Source organism: Typopeltis vanoorti, chromosome 2 (assembly GCF_054136105.1).
Source record: "Typopeltis vanoorti isolate ZY-2024b chromosome 2, IOZ_Tvanoo_1.0, whole genome shotgun sequence".
Lineage (NCBI taxonomy): Eukaryota > Metazoa > Arthropoda > Arachnida > Uropygi > Thelyphonidae > Typopeltis > Typopeltis vanoorti.
In genome coordinates this window covers 113,698,686-113,719,265 of record NC_143550.1, presented here as the reverse complement: position 1 = coordinate 113,719,265, position 20,580 = coordinate 113,698,686, and the positions used below count along the sequence as shown (strand labels likewise).

At 36.4% G+C, this 20,580-nt stretch overlaps 1 protein-coding gene across 1 annotated transcript in view; it reads right to left on the bottom strand.

The window, feature by feature from the left end:
- Nucleotides 1-20,580, bottom strand: part of LOC150109348 (uncharacterized) — a 233,482-nt gene that overhangs the window by 96,020 nt on the left and 116,882 nt on the right. The window contains exon 8 of the mRNA XM_090407573.1: nucleotides 11,465-11,561. Within this exon, the coding sequence (XP_090263699.1) occupies nucleotides 11,465-11,561 (97 nt within the window). The remainder of the gene's footprint in view (nucleotides 1-11,464; nucleotides 11,562-20,580) is intronic.

The window sequence follows — 20,580 nt, the reverse complement described above, 5'->3', positions numbered from 1 at the left end:
CCAGGAGAATGACTCAGTTAGTAAGGAAGACAAAAGTGCAATATGAGCAGAAATTGGTAAATAATACAAAGAAAAACCCCAGAGTTTTTTTTTTTTTTTTTTTAAGATATGTGGTAAGCAGAAGCAAGAATGATCATAGTAAGATGATGTTAATGGATGAAAATGGTAGAATGGTAACTGCTGCAGAAGACATTGTTGAGGTGCTCGGTGATCAATTTATAAGGGTTTTCATCCTGATCAGAGTGGAATGACGAGGAACTTAAGTGTAGAGGACATAGGAGAGGGTGGCTTAATTGTGAGTAAGCAGGAGGTATTTGAGGAAATAAATAACCTTGATGTTAATAAGGCGATAGGATTTGATGACATATCATTATGCATCTTAAGGGAATGTTCCACAGAATTGGAATGCCTGTTTATTAAGTCTTACAGCACAGATTCCAAGGGAGTGGAAGGAGGGTAAAATTGTTCCATTGCATAAAGGTGTGATAAGGCTGTAGCTTCAAATTATAGGACAATCTGGAGTTGTGGTGAAGGTACTGGAAAGATTGGTGAAAAGTAGAATACAAAAATGGGTTGATAGCAGAATTCTCTTTGTTTATTTGTATAAGTTTATTACAGGGAGATCATGTTTTATTAAGTTACTTATGTACTATAACAAGGTGACAAATACCTTCGATATGGGAGATGCATATACAGTGGTGTACTTGGATTTTGCAAAAGGCTTTTGATGGACTGTCACACGACAAATTGTTAAATAAATTGAAACAGATGGGAATGAATAACAGACTTCTGAGTTGGATCAGTGACTCACTGTAAGATAGGTATCAGAAAATTGTGGGGGGAGGGTGCATTATCCTAAAAGAAGAAGGTCACTAGTGGTGTACCACAGGGGTCAGTTTGGGGACCACCGTTGTTCAATTTTTTTGTTAATGATATGTAGCTGTTTTCAGATGATGCAAAACTGGGGAGTGCAATAGAGTCAAGCAGATGTTATGGCCTTACAGGGGGTCTTGAATAGATAGTGAATGTAGATTACATGAATGGACACAAGAGTGGAATTGTCAGTTCAATGTTGCAAAAAGGTTTTGAGATTTGGTAAGCAATGATGGGAAATTTCAAAGGAAGTAGAGGAGATGAGAGATCTACGAGTGATGGCGGACAAGGACCTGAAATTCAGGGGCAACATTGTACAAGTTGTGAAGATGTCACATTGAATAATGGCAATGATGTAGTGGACCCTGACATGCAGAAATAGAGAGGTTATGATGTCATTGTATAAGGCTTTGATCAAGCCTCATATGGATTATTGTTCACAGATTTGGTTGCCAGGTTTTCATGGTGATGAGGATATGTTGGAAAGGGTCCAGGGAAAATTCACAAAGGTGGTCAGTGGTCTTTGGAATGTAGAGTACAAAGATGGATTGAGAGCATGTAAATTGCAAAGCCTCATGAGTAGAAGGAAGAGGGGGGGGGGAGGATATGATTGAGACATATAAGCTAGTCAGGGGTTGTTATCAGGTTGACATTGAAGAGATTTTTCATTGAATGGGAGAATGGGTAGAATAAGAAGCCATTGCTAGAAACTGTATAAGGAGGATGTGAGCAGAGGAGTGAGGAGTAGGTTCTTTGCATGAAGAGCAGAATGCATTGCCTGAGTGTGTGTTATGAATGTAGATACATTGAATCAGTTTAAGGCACGGGTGGATAAGCATTGTATGCAATAGTGTGTACCTCTTACGATTCCCATCCCATCCCATAAAAATCTTTACTTTAATGTTGAAGCTCTTCATAAAAAACTTGATTCAGGCTTAATAATTCCTTTTTTGCATCATTAAACCACAGAGAGTGTTTTCGTAGTTCTACTCTTTTTTGTTCCAGGATGCTGCTATTTGGAATTTCAGCTGAAGCAACTAGGTCTATCAGGTCAACATATTATGCCTGATAACTGCATTTATACTTCTAGCCAGTTTGTTTCCCAATTTTGCAGGATGAAAAAACATGCTTTTCTGGAGGTAGAAACTCTGCCATCTCTGTATGAGACTGGATAACTCACCTTCAATTGAAAAGTTATTGAATGCTAAATCTATTCTATTTTTGTACAACTTATAGCAATTCATTATGGAATGTTTCCAGTGTAACATTATGTAACAAGTTTAAATAGTGTGATGAAAGATGATGAAGGGTCAACATGTTCTTCAAGTAAGAGTACCTGGAGGTACACCAACCGTACATATTTTAATAAGTGAATGATACAAATGGTGCTTTGTAAATGTGAATACTGAAAGAAGCTTAGAATGAAATCTTGAAAGACCAAGAATAATCCATTTGAAATGGAAAGAATGATTTTATTCCTTTAAACCTTGCTATATTCATAAATTACTATATTCAAATTCCTTTAAACTTGGAAATGGTTCAGAGAAGATTTACAAAGATGATCAGTGGTCTTTGGAATATAGAGTACAAAGACAGATTGTGGGGTGCATTCTGCTATATTCTGTCTAGTTGTTAATTCAGGAAAAAAATTATATGAAATTATTATTATGTAACACCTCCAAGGAGTCCAAAGACTCAATGAGGGAGGGAATCTAATCTAAAAACTCATATAAAGATTTCTCTCATGAGGACTAGAATTGAACTTAGGCTTTTTCCAATCAAAGGGCACAACATACCATTTCTTCCAATTGTGCTACAGCAACATACAATGAATGTGCCACATGAATAATGACTTTGTTCTTTTATTTTAATGGACACTTCACTACTTTGAGGTATCTTAAAAATTATGTTATTTTAAGTATCTTAGCCTCCACATAATTTTGGGGGTTTGAAACAATGTGACCATCACTTAATACTTTGAGTATGCTGAGCACTGGTACATTTTTTTTTCCTTCCCATATATGGAAGTAACTATCATATTCATGACAGAAGAACATAATGAGAAGTGAACACAATAGCTGAATATATCAGTGGCAAAAGCATCGTTAAGATGTTATTGCATACTATTTTTTTTTTAATGTACACAGTTTCTTTTATTTTTTGTATTCATTAGAAGTTGTATAAATAACAAGACACATTTTGTTAAAGCTGTGGCAGCACAACACTACAAAAATTATCAGAAACATGTATTAGCATTAGGTTTGTGAAACATCCTTATGTGATATCAAGAATGGATATCATATTTGATGTTACTTGAATACAAACTACATTTGACAAGTTTCACTTTCTAGGTGCATCTAACTTGTTATTCTCAATATTTCGAATTTAAAATAAAGTATCTCTAGCAGCTCACTTACTGCCTTATAATTTCATGAATAACTAGTTGGTGGCTTTTTATCAGATACTAAATGAATTACCGAATTTGTACTCATTTAAACTTGCTTTTATTATGATAACTATTGCACAAAACTATATAACACCATTCCTTGTTACACTTTAAACACCTTAAAATCCTTTTTATTCCTATATTTGCACTTTATCGTTCATTCATTGCTATCATACATTTGCACTCTATCATTCATATATTCTGGTTAATAACATACATTTCCTTCCAATGAATACTGTTCTAGTTTTACAGATAGTATTAAACACAAGAAATGGGGGAAGGAGAGATAAAACCATCTAATGGAAATCACAGAGAAGTCACTGCTTAATATGTTTGAGAGTTCACTAAATGTTTCTGAAATGTCTTACATGCTGCTAACTTATCATACATCAAATATAGAAGAAATTATGTTGCATATTCATCGACTGTTGAATTTGTTCATTCTGAAAAGAACCGAAACACCCATAGTTCACCATACTAAATTTGGAACAGCATTCTACTCTTTTCAGTCAAGTGATAAAGTGAATATTGTATTATGAATACCTTTGATTATTAAATACTTAAGGAATTGACAGCGTATACTAGAAATATAAATTAAATCAAACTTTAATATATATACTTTCCAATATTTCGACGTCACGTTGCCATCGTGGCTACCCCCCAAAAAATCCAAAAAATACTAAAACCAATTATCCACAACCCACCTCCCCCCCACTTCACAAAAAAGATTACTCTAAATCCATCACCATTCCCTACATCCTAGGCACCTCGTAAAAAAAAAAAAAAAATCACTAAAATCCTAAAAAAAGCATGACTTGACCTCTTGTTACAGACCATATAGAAAATTGGCATCCCTTATCTGCTCCACTAAAGCAACCACTTCCCCTTGACCAGGGGTGGCCAACCTTTTATAGTTCAAGTGTCAATTTTTTTAATTTTTTAGTTAAGATGTGCCATACAAACTTATACCACTTTTCAGACCTTTTAAAATATGGTAATATGGATATATTTAACAGTTATGCATAAATGATTTATTATATATATGGTAATATAGACACTTTTAGCAGTTTTAAATAAACGAATTTCATATAAAGACAAGATAAGCATTAATTATTTTATTGAGACTTTTGAAATTGCTTTGCTTTTGCTAAGCTTGTAATGTTTGGAATTAAATCAGTTACAGAAAGCATCAAACAGTTTTTCAAATTTGAATCAGTCAGTCCTGACCGTAGTTTGTTCTTAATCATTTTCATTGATGAAAATGCTTGTTCGCATCTGTATGTAGTTCCAAAACGACAGATATAACTCTGAGCAAATTTTCTCAGTTCTGGAAAATGTTCACAGGGCAACGATCACCTGAAATTAATTATATCAGAAACATCCGGGAGTAATGGAAGTTCATTAAATTTCATTTTCTATAAAGAATTGGTTTTGAGTAATAAATAAGTTCAATAAGTTCCATTTGTATGTTACTAGGTATCGTCAAGATTTTTTGTTCAGTAAGTGAAAAGGAATTTATAAATGCAAGTATCGTCTTCTTCTTCAGCAAAATCACTAAAACAACTGTTAAAGGACTCTTGCAATAATCTGAGTTTCTCAGTATATTCTGTAAAGTTGCCATTATCTTCAACAGATTCACTATGTTCTTTTATGTGGAAATTGACTTAAATCCACATTTTCTAACTGGGAGATGAACAACTTTAATTTCATTTGAATGCACTAATGTCATTTACTAAGCTAGGAAACAATTTGTTCTTTCCCTGCAGTTCCAAATTTAGATCATTGAGGTGGCTGGTAAAATCAACTAAAAATGCTAAATCAAATAGCCATTTCTCATCACACAACAGGGCTTTTTCCTCATGCAGCTCATCCTTCTCTTCCAGAAAATTACGAACACTTCCTTTCAGCTTCCAAAATCTACCGAGAACTTGTCCTTCAGAAAGCCAGCGCACCTCACAATGAAGGATGAGATCACATATTCCATATATAGCAGTTCACAATATTCTCTGAATTCTTTTCTGTTTAACACTTTTGCTCTAATTTTATTCATACACTTTACAACTGGTATCATAACATGCTTCAAATTTAGAGTTTTTCCACACAGAGATTCTTCATGTATAATACTAAATGTGATACTTTAGTAGAGAACGACCTAAAATACTTTCAAGTAAAGTTACAGTCCCAGAAACTCAACCTGCCATTGACGGTGCTCCATCAGTGCAAACACTGATGAGCTTACTAGAATCTAGTTGTTGATATTCTAGACATGACTTTACTTTGTCAAATATGCTGACCCTCTGGTTTTTCCATGAAGTGACTCAAGACCGATAAGTTCTTCAAAGATGCTAAAATTACCATCAATTACTCTTATAAAAATGCTTAATTGGGCTACATCACATATGTCAGTGGATTCGTCCAAGGCCAAAGAAAAGAAAGAATAAGCATGAACATGGTCTTTCAATTGCTCAGTAACATCATGGGAAAGTTATTCGACGCGTCTTGTAATTGTTTGCTTGGACAGAGCAATTTGGTTTACTTTTCTTTCAACATTCTTATCACCAAGACATTTTGCAAATTTTTCGAGACAGGGCTTAACAACTTCCTCTCCATCAGAGAAAGGCATGTGTTTTTTAGCCAACACAAAGGCCATTTCATAAGACGACTCCAGCATTGCCACATTTTCACAACTTCATTTCGCAAATATATTTTTTATTTCTTCCTTTTTCTTAACCACATATTCTTTCTGCAACTCAGACCCAGGAACTAACTTCAGTTTTTCTTCTAATTCAGCTTGATGTTTTCTATAGTGTCTGTTAAGATCATGTCTCTTCTATTATCTGAGAGACTGCTTTCACAAACAATGTGCAACGGTTTTCCTGAAGGACCTGCAATAAATAAGAACTCATTTTCCCACAGTTCATTAAACTGGTGCTTGCTATCACCTCCTGCTTTTCTTCTGCTCGGTTTCTTTTGCAGAGTAATAGGTAACTGACTGTAAAAAAAATTATTTCAAAAAGTAAATCTTATTATTAAATAATTTATTTAAATTATTTTATCGTTTTAAACATTATGAACATTCAAAAACAGTTCTGCAAGTTTAAGATAAGATTCCTGTTTTCATGAAGGCTTAATACAGTTCTATAAGTTTAAAAATCATATATTTTTTTTCATAGAGAGTTTTCGTCTCTCTCTCTCTCTCTCTCATAATATATTATGTTTCCAATGAAATATGAGATCGCTTCCTGCCATAATCAGCTGGCAATCACACACACAACCCAAACATCCTCATTACGAAAGATTTGCTGATGATCAGTTCAATTTTAGGAATAAACCTACTATACGTATATCAAAAAGAAAGATATTGTATAAAAAAAACATATAAACACATGCATACAAATACACCAAATAATTGCAAGTTTCAGTAATCAGCAAATTAGGGCAGCGGGCAAGAACTTGACATATGCGTTCAAAATGAAAAAATTTATTTTTAAATTTACAGAACAATATTAAGCCTTCATGAAAACAGAAATCTTATCTTAAACTTAAAGAACTGTTAATAAAAACAGATAAGTTCGAAAACACAGAATTGTTCACTCACATCGAATGTTATGACATGAGAGTCAGCTGTAAACTGATTGAGTAACTGGTTACGCATGTCAGCATTTGCCGGTGCCTGTTGCTTCAAGATCAAACAAGTATAATAAGTGCGCACTCTAGAATTCAGTCGTTGGTTAATTGTGTGTTTATATAAATCGTATACAATTTTTTAAAAATTTTTCTCTGGGGTTCAGTGTGCCACTTCTAATCAAGCAATGCACCACTTTTGGCGCAGTGCATGATTAGAAGTGGCATAGGTTGGCCACCCCTGTCCTAGACCTACCTGGTGTATACCAGGTCCCTTGCAGCTGTAAATTGTCCTATTTTGGTCAAACAGGCAGGACAGCAAATATCAGAATCTTAGAACACAAGGACTATATCCGATTTCACCAGTACAGCCACTCTGGGCTTGCAGACCATGCTCTGGATACTCGCCACAGAATAAGGTGGAAGAAAGCCACAGTAATACACTGTAGCAAGCTCAAATATGAAAGACTATTCATGGAATCAGCCTCAGCCCTTAGGAACATGCCAAACCTTAACAAATTTGGATGTATGAGACTGCCCCAAATTTGGGAAACATACATCAGGAGAACTTCATCCCAAAGGCCAAGAACATCTAATATAGCCTGCTATATTAGGTGTTCTTGGGGACACCATCAGGACTTTAGGAAAACTGTAGCTTCCTCACTTCATTTCTCATTTGCTGTTGTGTAGTACTTGCATGCACGTGTCTTTATCTTAAGTTCCCATGAAGATAGCAACGTGACGTTGCCGAAATATTGGGAAATATATATTAAAGTTTGATTTAATTTATATTTCTAGTATGCACTGTCAATGCCTTAAGCTTTGATAGCGCATACTAGAAATACAGTTTAATCAGTGTATAAGCCTTTCTACAAGATATATGAATACCTTGGTGAAAATTAGTTCTAATTATTATCAGTTATACCTTCTCATTCTAACAATGCGTTCTGCCTCAACTTTTTTAAATATTTTATTTAATATTTTTAAATGATAATTCCACCAAAAGGTTTATGACTCACAAAAGGTCATAAACCTATAACATTTTAGTACCATATGTTGGATAAGGGCTAGATAATCTGGAAATCCTGCTGGAGAGACCAAAATTTTTCAACCCACAAATTTCCATACTGAAATAAGCACTGTAGTGGTCTCACACATTTGCAAACACCCATGCTATAGTGGGATTCAAAACTATTGTAGATTGGTAGATTGGTTTCCAAAATTTGACCAGAGAGCTTATGAGAATACAATCCTCAGCATCAGAGTAGCTTTATTTTGCACTACTTATAAAAACATGAACACTGCCCAGGCTTCCCTATAGTCATATTTTATTAGTGCTTTTGATACAGTTTTCACTGGCCTGACAGCCTTCAGAAAGTTGTATTTACATAGGTGACCTCTCAGTTGGTGAGTAAATTGTAATTTTTCTTCTGCTATGAAATAGGGATGGATCTTTAATATCCCTTATTTCAATCTATTTTAACATTGCCAAAATGAAGGCTTTGGTTCTTTACTTGATTAGTATAATGTAGGTGATTTGGAAAGCAATCTCTGCAAACTGAAGTAGAGATGCCATTCAATTGTATAACTGCCATTTAACCATACCTTTGTTCAATTACTCTCTACATACCTCTTTAGCTCTCTCTCCTCTACTCAGCCCTGATAAACTCTACAGCTAACACCTTTGCCTTTTTAAACAAGTGCTATTTGCGGCATTTTACTTCATACTGTATGCCAACAGTGAACGGCATCCATTTAGAGAAAGAATGGATGGCATGCACATGTTGTAGATTTTACTAATTTCACCTTTTGACCATGTCAATCTCAAAATGATTGTAACATTATTCAAAAAATCAATGCCATTTTTTTTTTTTTGTTTTTTCAAAACTCCCACTTTCCACATTTTATGGTGTATTAATTATACACTGTCAGTCAATATAGCAGACCACTCATACTGTAAGTAAAATGTAGAATGGGAGAAGTATAAATCTTTCATAATGCATTAAACTGATGGGTTTTTTTAAATAAAGAATTACAAAAGGCTAAAATTAGAGCCTTGTTATAATAGCAAAATTCTTTAATTCTCAAATCACGACATGCCAAGTTTTTGCTTCTTTATTAGTTGATCTATCCAAATACTTTTTGCAGATATTTCCAGAACTAAATACAACCATAATTTTAACAGAATTACATATTCTCTACTTTATTTCTGTGAAATAAAGCAGATTCTGTATTAGATTGATTTCAAAGTGGTCTGTGAGAGAGACTATATGAAAATCAGATCACTTTTCTATACTAGGAAAATTATTAAAAACTTTATTCAAGTATATTTCATTTACAGTTTTCACAAGTTTTCATTTGAACTATTTGTTTACTACTTGTTTCAAATTGAAACAAGCAGTAAAATTTCAGTAAAGTACTGAAAAACGCATTTCAGTATTTGTGGCATTTTACTTCATAGTGTATGGCAACAGTGACCATTTGGCATCCAGTTAGAGAAAGAATGGATGGCATGCATATGCTGTAGATTTTGTTAATTTCACCTTTTGATCATGTCACATCTCAAAATGATTGTAATATTCAAAATCGATTTTTTTTTTTTAATCAAAACTCCCACTTTCCACATTTTATGATATATTATTACACTATCACTAATATAGACCACTAATACTTTTATTTATTTTTTTTTTTTTTAAGTTACTATAATTATTCATGATCTCTGTACAAAATGATTCATATAGAACAACAAAAAGTTTTGGTTGTTATTTGTGTGAAGAAAATAAGTTGGATAAAAAGTTTCAAATTAATAACTTTAGTATTTCACTGTATAAAGTGAAATACTAAAGGTAATTTTTAGGGTAATTTTTCAATAAGTTCACAGCTTCAGTTACTGGCAGTTCCTACATAATGTTTAATGTGTGATCATTGACTTTTTTTTCTATTGATCTATTTTTTTCATTTTGTTTTTATTTCTAATAAGTTTATTATAGCACTGTAATAATTAACCTTGAAACCATGTTTTTTTCAGTTTCTGCAGTAGATGAGTGCATTTCTGAAAAATATTGCATTGATGAAAAATAAAGAAAAAGTATGCAAAGTGTGCCAACCTACTAGATCCTATAAATATTTATTCAAGAAATATGTTTTGCTTAGTTTGTTATTTCAAGTATTATATGATTTCGTATTTTATTGCTTTGTTGAATGTAAGATAGATAATAAGATAATAAAGAAATGTTAAGCATTTACTTTACTATAATGATATTTGAGTGAGTAGCAGTAATGGGTTTCTTCTTTCCTCCACTTTCAAGATGTTTATTATCGAGAATTACTTTTCATAATAACTAGTAGCATAGAGAATCCACAACAAAGTGAGTTCTTTATGTACAAAGCATGACAAGTAAATAAACTACAATCTTGCAAGGTTGGTGCCTGCCTAAAACAAGACCGAGAAAAAAGCATGTTCAGTGATTCTCTATGCTACCCAGGCTACTCTGATCATCACAACTTGTATAACATGTAGTCATCTGTTCTTTTACTAATTGTGTAATATATTCAAATAAGAATTATGAATCAATTAAATCATATTAAAGTAAGAAAAGGATTAGATACATAGTTGTAAAGAATTTGTTAATATTTTATTTGACAGAGATCTGGTATTATGACACTATAGGTGATGTATATTAAGTAGATACCCTCTAATAACTTTCAGAAATTGTGTGCTTTCCATGACTTTCCAAAGCATAAATATTCTCCTCTTTCTCATCCTGTAGTTTACAGAATCATGTGCTCATGCAGCCTTTGTTATTATGAGCAGACAAGTCATTCAGCTTAGATTGACTAGAAGAACATCAAGAATATATTAGGAATATAGTAGGAGCCTGTATAGCTCAGTGGATGTGGAGTTTGCACACCACGATGCCTGACTGCACAAAGGAAGACATGGTTTCAAATCTAGTCAGCGACTAGAGGAAATTTTTCTAAGCCTTTTATGCCCGCCTAGTTGGCCGAGTGGTTAGCATATCGGCTTTCCAGCCAAAAGGCTGTGGATTCAAATCCTGCATGGGCATGGATTTTGTGTTTCTGTGAAAATACTAATGGGTGTGGTTGGCAGTAGATGGCGTTGGTGTAAATGATGAAGGCAGTTGCATTTCATGGTAGTTGGTGGATTGAGTGGTGGAGATGGAGAGTTGTGGAGTGGGTGGTCCTTCCTCGATGAGTCTTTGGACTCCCTGGAGGTGTCAGGTAATAATAATAATGATAATATTCTACTTCATGAGTCTAAGTCTGCTTTGGCCAGCCATGCCTTATCCACTAAGTATAGTATTCACTGGAATAAAATTAGTCTGGCACAAAAGTTATTTCTCACTTGAAAGATCATATAAGGAAAATTATGAAGCCCACATCACAGACCTAACCTAAAACAAAAATGACTGTTTGCATGATCAAAAAATCAAAGTTCTCATGATATTACAAAAATGGCCATCACAAGTAACATATGTTTAATACAAATACTGTACTTACTATTTGTACAAACATTTGCTGCAAATGAACCTTGAGGAGAAAATGATAATTCAGGAACAGCTGTGCTATCTGGGATAGATGAAAGGTGATCTTCTGCCTAAACAAATATATAATACAAATATAATTCTCTATGTTTATCAGTATATAGCCTCATCAAATTACTATTGATTAATCAAGTAATGTTGCTTTATACAAAGTTTTTTCACCTGGTTGCCAAGAAGTAAATTATACTTGCCATGAAAATATATTCTTCTATAATCCTTTATCCAATTGTAAGGAAGCAAAGTTTGCAGATGACATACCAGGCTATTTGTATATAGAGGCATTATCCCATAATGCAAAGCCCACTTCTTAATGGGAAATGTATATTGTTGTGCATTATAGGAAGCACCCCTACCCAAACTGGCATCAACCATTACTGACGGCTTATTGCCAGGACCAAATCAAGCAAGATATAAAGGTAATGAAGTATTCATAGTTCAGAAGTCCAGGCCTTCTGAACTATGCAGTGCAGCCACTGTAAGACTTTTATACCTCCATTCTTCAGCATTTCTGGTAGAATATCATCTACTCCAGATGCCTTTCCACATTTCAGGCTTTTGATGGCTTTTTTTCTACTTCGAGTATGGCAGTTGAGTGTTTTTTTTTTACCATGGTGCTATCACCTTTTGTTTCATTTAGCAACTATTAAAAGTAATTACTCCATACTTCAAAAATATCTTTTTCTCCAGTTTTCATGTCACCTTTATCGTCTCTAATTCCTTTTACAGCACTCTTTCCTCCATTTCTGAGCTTTTTCAACAACCTCCAGAATATCTTGCCACCTTTATTATTATTATCATTATTCAAGCCTCCAAGGAGTCAAAAGACTCATTGAGGGAGGTCCTTCCTAAGACATAAAGTCTGTCAAGACTCATCGAGGGGAGGTCCCCCCTGAGAAACACAAAGTCTATCATACCACTCTTTAAACTCACTGACCATTCTCGCTCCCGCCACTCCATCAGGCAATGCATTCCACGGCTCAACCACTCTCCACACAAAGAATCCACTCCTTACCCTCTTGCTCACAGTTTCCTTTTGTAACTTCCAGGGATGGCCTCTTGTCATCACTCCTTCCTGCTGTTCAACCAAGCGAAAGAACTCCCCAGTGTCAACCCTGTAACCACCTCTCAACAGTTTAAAAGTCTCAATCATATCACCTCTCCTTCTTCTATCCACCAACTCTGCAGTCCACATTCTCTCAGCCGATCCTCATAACTATCCTTGTACAGTCCTGAAACCATCTTTGTCATCCGTCTTTGTATCCTTTCCACAGTTAATTTATCCCCTTCAAATCCTGGGGACCAAATCTGAAAACAATAGTCCAAGTGTGGTCTGATCAGAGACTTATACAACGGAATGATAACCCTCTTATCTCTGCAGGTCAGTGTCCTTCTCATAATAGCAGCAATCCTCTGTGTTACCTTCACCACCTTTGCAATATGTCCCCTAAACTTCAGGTTTCTATCAATCATCGACCACAGATCTCTTGTCTCCCCTACTTTCTCCAGTATAACTCCTCCCATAGAGTATGCAGCATCCCATCGATGTTTCCCAAACCTCAAGACCTTACATTTTGCTGCATTAAACTGACACCCCCATTCATTTGCCCATCTATCTAGCTTATTTAAATCCTCTTGCGAGGCTACCACATCTGCACTATTACTAATAATCCTTCCCAGCTTCGCATCATCCGCAAACAACTGAATATCGACCTGCAATCCATTGGCTATGTCATTGATATAAAGGTTAACCATTATAGGTCCTAATACTGAGCCCTGTGGGACCCCACTTGTAACCCTCTGCCTCCTGGAAACTGCTCCACCATACACAACTCTCTGATACCTATCAGACAGCCAATCCTGAATCCAGTTGACCAATCTAACATCCAGACCCATGTGCTGCAACTTAAATATCAGCTTATCATGTGGCACCCTGTCAAATGCCTTCACCAAGTCTAAGAAAATTGCAGTATATGCCTTTCCCTCATCTAATGTTCTTGTAACTTTATTATAAAAGGCTAGCATATTGCTAAAATAAGAGCGTCCTTTCACAAATCCATGTTGATTCTCACAGATAACATTACCCTCATCTGCCCAATGCTGTATACGGTCCCTCACTACTTTCTCCAAGATCTTAACAACTACTGATGACACACAGACTGGCCTATAATTGGACACTTACAGTCTGTTACCACCCTTATACAATGGCACTATCTTACCTTCCTTCCATTCCCTGGGCACCTTTGCCAAAGCCAGATTTTCATTGAAAAGCCACGTTAAAGGTACTGTCAATTCCCTAGCACATTCTCTCAAAACTCGTGGTGAAATATCATCCAGTCCCACAGCTTTACTGACATCCAGAGTACTCAGTATCTGAAACACACTCTCCTCCTGTACCTCCAGACCTCGAACCAGTCCTATCCCTCTAGCATTAAAACTGACTCCTCTAGGATGAAATACTCCAATAAAGTGTTCATTGAACAATTCCACTATGTCCTCTGCAACATTCACTCTATTCCCATTTTTATCCCACAATATCATTCTTCCACAGTCATTTCTCCTCCTACTGGCCACATAGCTAAAAAATTCATTAGGATTTTCTTTGGATCTTAGGACCAATCTCCTCTCATATTCCAGTTTCGCTTTCCTTACCACACTAGTCACTCTTCTGGCCTGTGTCTTATATTCCTCATGCATCTCTTCACCTGTCTCCTTATATCTCTTCCATAGCCTCTTTTTCGCATGCAATTCCTGTTTAATATTGTTTGTCATCCACTTTACTCCAAATTCCGTCCTCTTCTTCACTCGTGGTATACAACTTACCATTGCTGATAACAAATATTCTTTCACAATTTCCCACGCGCTGGTGATATCCCGGCCTTCCAATTCCTCCTTCCATGAAACTTCCCGAAGTTGACGTCTAAGACTATTATAATCACCTGCCTTATAATTCCATATAAGTTCCCGTCTCTTTGATACTCCTGCATGTCTATTCATTTTCCAAGTCAACACCATATGGTCACTCTCTCCAACTGGTGGGAGAGACGTCAACTCAGTTATTATCAACTCTTCTGATGCTATAACCAAATCCAAAACTCTTGAACCTCTTGTTCCCTCTGTTACATGTTGCCTAAGACATTTGTCCCTCAAGAATTCTAGAAATTTGGGTGGCGCTAGTGTCCTTGGTAAATGTGGCGGTCGAGTTTAGCTAGTCTAGAAAACGTGTTTTTAAAGTTAAATATAGTGTGGCTTTTTGTCACAAATTGTGCTGCAATTGTGCATCGGTTAGAAACAAGTGTCCTTCAGTGGTATTATTGTTTAGAACTGTGTTGTATACATTGTGTTTTCACTGCCGTTTGTTTCACTATATCAACGTGTAAAGATGGCGTCCAACAAGAAACGTACGTCAGCGGCGCGCAGGACTTCTACTACTACACGAAAGGCTGGCTCAGCGTTAGATTTTTCGCAATGGATGCATTGCGGAAACTGCTATATGTATGCACCGAAAAATGTGAAGGATCTGTGGTCGGTCTGGCAAAATGAGAAGAAGGAAAATGTCGACGTATGTGAGAAGTGTCGGGATAGGCTGGAGCGTTTAGGAATGGAAGCTGACATCGGGACCGTAGCGGAAGAACTTCGGCGGGAGTTTATGAAAATGAAAAATGACCTTCATCTTCTTCATGAGGAAGTGGAAGTGATCGGTAAGGAGATACTGGAAGTTAAAGCTGAGTTTAATGTGTTAAACAGAGAAATTAGGACTATAGAGATTACTTTAGCTGAAGTAACTAGAACAGGATTACATATGGGTGAGTCTTTGGTTAATGATTCAGTAATAAATAGTATGGGAGTGATTGGGAGTCAACATAATAAAACCACAAGTGGCCTAGAAGAAATGAGATGGAGTGAGAGTGGGGGGGGTAAGTAATAGAGAGTTGAGTAATGAAGCTGGGAGAGTCATGCTGAATAGTGTAGAGAATGAGTCCATGAGTGTGGACTTGAATGAAGTTATGGGTGGTAAAATATATGGTGATTCTATGATTAAGGGTATGGAGAGTGGTATGCATGAGGAGTGCTTGGCTGATGGGACAATAGAAAGAGTGGCTTTAGCAATAAAGAGAGGGCATGAAACAGACAAGATGATAGTTATGGTGGGTACGAATGACCTGAGAGGTAGTATAAATCGGGTAGGAAAAGAGTTAAGAACATTATTAGATATTGTGAAGAGGAAAAGTGTCAATGGGAGAATAGTGTGTGTGCTGCCTCGTTTTGACAATTACGAGTTAAGTAGATGAGCAATGATAATGAATGATATGATTGCAAGAATGTGCAGAAAAAGAGGTCTGGAGTTTGTTGATGTTTGGAATGTGTTTGAAGGAAAAAGGCAGTTGTATGCTAGAGATGGACTGCATCTTAACATGGAAGGACATAAGCGATTGAAGAAGTTATTGTTTTCTTAACAGGTTGAAGTTATTGGGCAGGGAAACTAATATTGAAAAGGTTGAGTGTAAGAGAGAGAAACTTTAGCACTGATTGTGTATTTATTGATCCTTATTGGCAGAATAAATTGCAGAAGAGAGGGGATAAAAATCGACATAGGACTACGGTAGTTAGTGACTTATATATCAGTTCTAAAGCCGGTACAAGATCTAGAGGGAATCTGCAATTTTTGTATACCAATGCTAGAAGCATTCGAAATAAGAGAGAAGAATTTTTGGCATTAGTCAGTGAAATCTCACCAAAAGTTGTAGGCATTAGTGAAACTTGGCTGTCAACAGAAGATGTGGTCACTGGAATTGAATGTGATGGGTACAGTATTTTCAGGGAGGATAGAGAAGATAGAACAGGAGGAGGAGTACTGTTGATGATAGCTGATGTGTTGCAGCCAAAGAAAGTAGTATATCATGATGATAGACATTTGAATGAGAGTTCATTTGAGGCAGTCTGGTGCGAAATAGTGACCAACGCAACCAAATATACAGTTGGATGCTGCTATATGCCAGGGAGTACGGGGGGAGATATTGAATTCATGCATCAGCAACTTAGTGCAATGAGTGAAGGCTTAGTGATTATTATGGGGGATTTTAATTATGGTGATATCAATTGGAAGGAGGAAATATCACGTAGCAAAAAGGAAATGGAGTTCATACATCTTCTACGAGATAATTACTTGAAACAGCACGTAACTGAAGGGACACGTGGTGTGAGAGTGTTGGACCTGGTTATTGGTTCAGAGGTTATATGCATAAGTAAGGTGTTCTCGTTACCTCCAGTTGGTGAAAGCGATCATGTGGTATTGACTTGGGAGGTTGCAAAATCTGTGGATTTTTCTATTAAGAAGGGGTATGTACGGAACTACAGGTTAGGCAATTATAACAAGCTTCGGAGTGAGCTTGCAGCCATCCCATGGCAGAACATATTGCAAGGGAAAGATGTTAGCAGTGCTTGGGATAAAATCAGCGGGTATCTGAGGAAAGAAATATCAGATTGTGTCCCCATGGTCAGGAGGTCAAACAAGGCAGGCATTAGATGGATGAGCAGTAGTATCAAGCTTGAACTGCAAAAAAAGAAAATGTTATGGAGAATTTACAAGGAGAAGGGCGATCAGGACACCCATGAGCAGTACAAGGCTCAAGCTAGGAAGGTTACCAGCATAGTAAGAAAAGCTAAATCAGATTATGAGAAGACCTTAGCCAAAGAGATCAAAGGTAATCCCAAAGAGTTCTTCCGCTATGTGGCAAGTAAGAGGAAGAATGACTTCGGAAGGATAACCTTAGTGGGTGCTGGTTGTATTGAAGTGACAAAATCAGATGTAATAGTCGAGTTACTGAGTGATCACTTCTCGAAAGTCTATCACCCAAGTGAAGATATCTCTACACCTATAGCAATACCAAATGTGAGAATTGAAGCTAAAGAATCAGAGGTATTAAATATATTGCAAAACTTAAATGCAAACACTGCAGTAGGCTTAGATGGAATATCAGCTCGGGTGTTGCGTGAATGTGCAAATGAATTGTCAACCCCTCTTACCTGGATATTTAATTTAAGTTTGAACTCTGGTATGGTCCCTAGGGAGTGGAAGTTAGGCAAAGTGGTTCCTTTGCATAAGGGTGGCTCTAAAACTGCGGTATTGAATTACAGACCAATCACCATCTCAGGAGTAGTGGTAAAAGTATTGGAAAAGTTGGTTAAAGACAAAATTCAAGAATGGGTGGATCAGGATATGATACTCTATAGAGGCCAACATGGTTTTGTTAAAGGTAGATCCTGCCTTAGCAATCTATTAACTATTCATAATAGAATAACATCTGAGTTGGACAAAGGAACTGGCTACACAGTGGTACTTCTGGATTTTGCTAAGGCTTTTGACAGGATACCCCATAGAACACTGTTACGCAAATTGGAGCAGATGGGAATGGATGTTAAATTGGTGATATGGATAGAAGAATGGCTCAGGGAGAGATACCATAAGGTGGTGTGTGGAGGAGCCGAGTCCAGAATGAGGCAGGTGACCAGTGGTGTGCCTCAGGGCTCTGTGCTTGGGCCAATGTTGTTTAATTTGTATATAAATGATATAGGAAATGGCTTAAAGGGAGATATTCAGTTGTTTGCTGATGATGCAAAGTTGTGTAGTGCAATAAAAAATCAAGCTGATGTTGAAAGTTTGCAGGAGGATTTAAATAAGCTGGTAAAATGGGCAAAAGAAAATGGATGTCAGTTCAATGTGGAAAAGTGTAAAGTCATGCATTTTGGGATTAAAAGATTACCAGCTGTGTACTACATCGATGGAAAGGTACTCCAAGAGATTGATGAGGCTAGGGACTTAGGGGTATTGGTAGATAGGGAGATGAAGTTCAGAGGACACATTGCTAAGGTGTCCAAGATTGCACATAGGATTACTTGGTTGTTGAGGAACACACTGACATCCAGAGATAAAGAGGTTATTATTCCCCTTTATAAAGCATTGATACTTCCACATTTGGATTACTGTGCTCAGGTCTGGTCACCTGGATTCCTTGGAGATGAGGAGGCTGTGGAGAGGGTTCAGAGAAGAGTGACCAAGTTGGTGAGTGATATAAAAAATGCTCCCTACATTGATAGATTGAGAGCTTGTGGATTGCAGAGATTGGTTGATAGGCGAAGAAGAGGGGATATGATAGAAACATTCAAATTACTAAAAGGTTTTTATAGGATTGATGTAGGGGAAACGTTTCAGCTGTGTGATAGTGATGGAAGAACAAGAGGCAATCTCTGGAAATTAAAGAAGAGTGTGGTTAACAAAGGTGTCAGAACAAGGTTTTTTGCCTGGAGGGTGGTGAATGAGTGGAATTCATTGCCTGACTTAGTTGTGAGCTCTTTGTCTGTAAATGAATTCAAGAAGAGATATGACAGATATTGTTTTGCTAGTTTGGGTCTCCCGCGATGAGTCTACTGACTCCATGGAGATACCCGTAATAATAATAATAATAATAATAATAAAAAAAAAAAAAAAATTCCATTCCCCTATTGCTACATGCATCTTCCACTCTCCAATTTATACTACTGAAGTTAAAATCTCCCATAACAATAATTCTTCTTGCACTTGCCAAACTTAGCTGTCTAAACATCTCCTGGTCCCCATCCTCTGTGCTCCTGGGTCTGTAGCAACACCGCCACTAAATATCCTGTCTTGCCTACCTCTACCTCACACCATACGCTCTCAAAATCATTTGTCTCACTTCCTTCCAAATTCTCCACTCTTATTCTCCACCTTCTTGATATTTATTTTCTATGTTCTTACTAAAGTCTTCCCATTACTTTTGTTTAGCTAGTTTTACATAGTGTTTAGTTTTCTTACATTTGTCTCTGTATTCTCTGAGAGCACAAGCTGCCTTATTCGCCATGGGAACTTTCAATATGCTTTTCCTTCACTGCTTCTTTTACTTCCTGTGTCCACCATGGAGTTCTGATTTTTCTATCCTCAGACAACCTCACTACATGCCTCTCTGGCTGAATCAATCAATATTTTCTTCAGGATTTGCCACTGAATTTCCAAGGTTTGGTTTATATTCTCAAACTCTCATTTGTTTTCTTGAATAATTGTTGTGTATTTTAGTTTACAGTTCACATCTGAGAGCTGTTCAAGTTTTATTTGCTTTAAAACTTTCTTACATGTTATTCTTTTCGATATGAAATTCAATTTTATCCTGCTCAAGACTAAATAGTGATCACTTCCAATTTCAAATCCTCTGTGCACTCTGGTGTCCTGTACCAGGGAGAAAAATCACTATCAACAATAACATAGTCAATGAGACTTTTCTTATTCCTTGCCTCTTCTCTTCATGTGAATTTGTGCACATTTTTATGTTGGAACATGGTGTTAGTAATAACCAGTCCATGTCCCAAGTAAAAATCCAACAGGTATTTGCCATTATTATTAGCTTTGCTCTTTTCTCCAAATTTTTCCAAAATATTTTTGTATGTCTGACAATCATTTCCTACTCTGCTATTTAGATCCCAAAAAAGGACCAACTTTTCCTTTTTCTTTGTGTCAGTTGCTTTCTCTAAGGCCTCAAAAAATTCCTCCACTTCTACCTTAGTAGAACCTTCTGTAGGACCATATGCACAAATAAGTCTCATTGTCCAGTTCTACATTCTGATAATTTGCTCACACTTTACTTGATATATTGCCTACCATTCAAGAAGATTAGCCTCGTATTTAGTGTTGAATACTATGGCTACTCCTTTTCCTTGATTGTTGTTGCCTGAATATAACATTTTGTATTTATTGCTCAGAAAGATCTCACCAGTTTTTGCCTATTTTGTTTCAGTCACCCCTATTATGTCGATCTGGTACTTATCCATTTCCTCAGCTAGCTCCATTTCTTTGCCATTCAGGCTTCTTATGTTGAAAGTACTGATCTTGAACTCTGGTGATGTTGAGTTGGGATGGGTTTTAGGATTTGTTCCAGTAGCTGACTTTACTTTTCGTTGTTTGCCCTGGTTCCCTATCGAAAACAATGGGGATTTTGTTTAACCGGACGACGCCCCAGCCGGCATGAAATTCTGTCATGTTGTACCATCATTTTTTATTTTGGT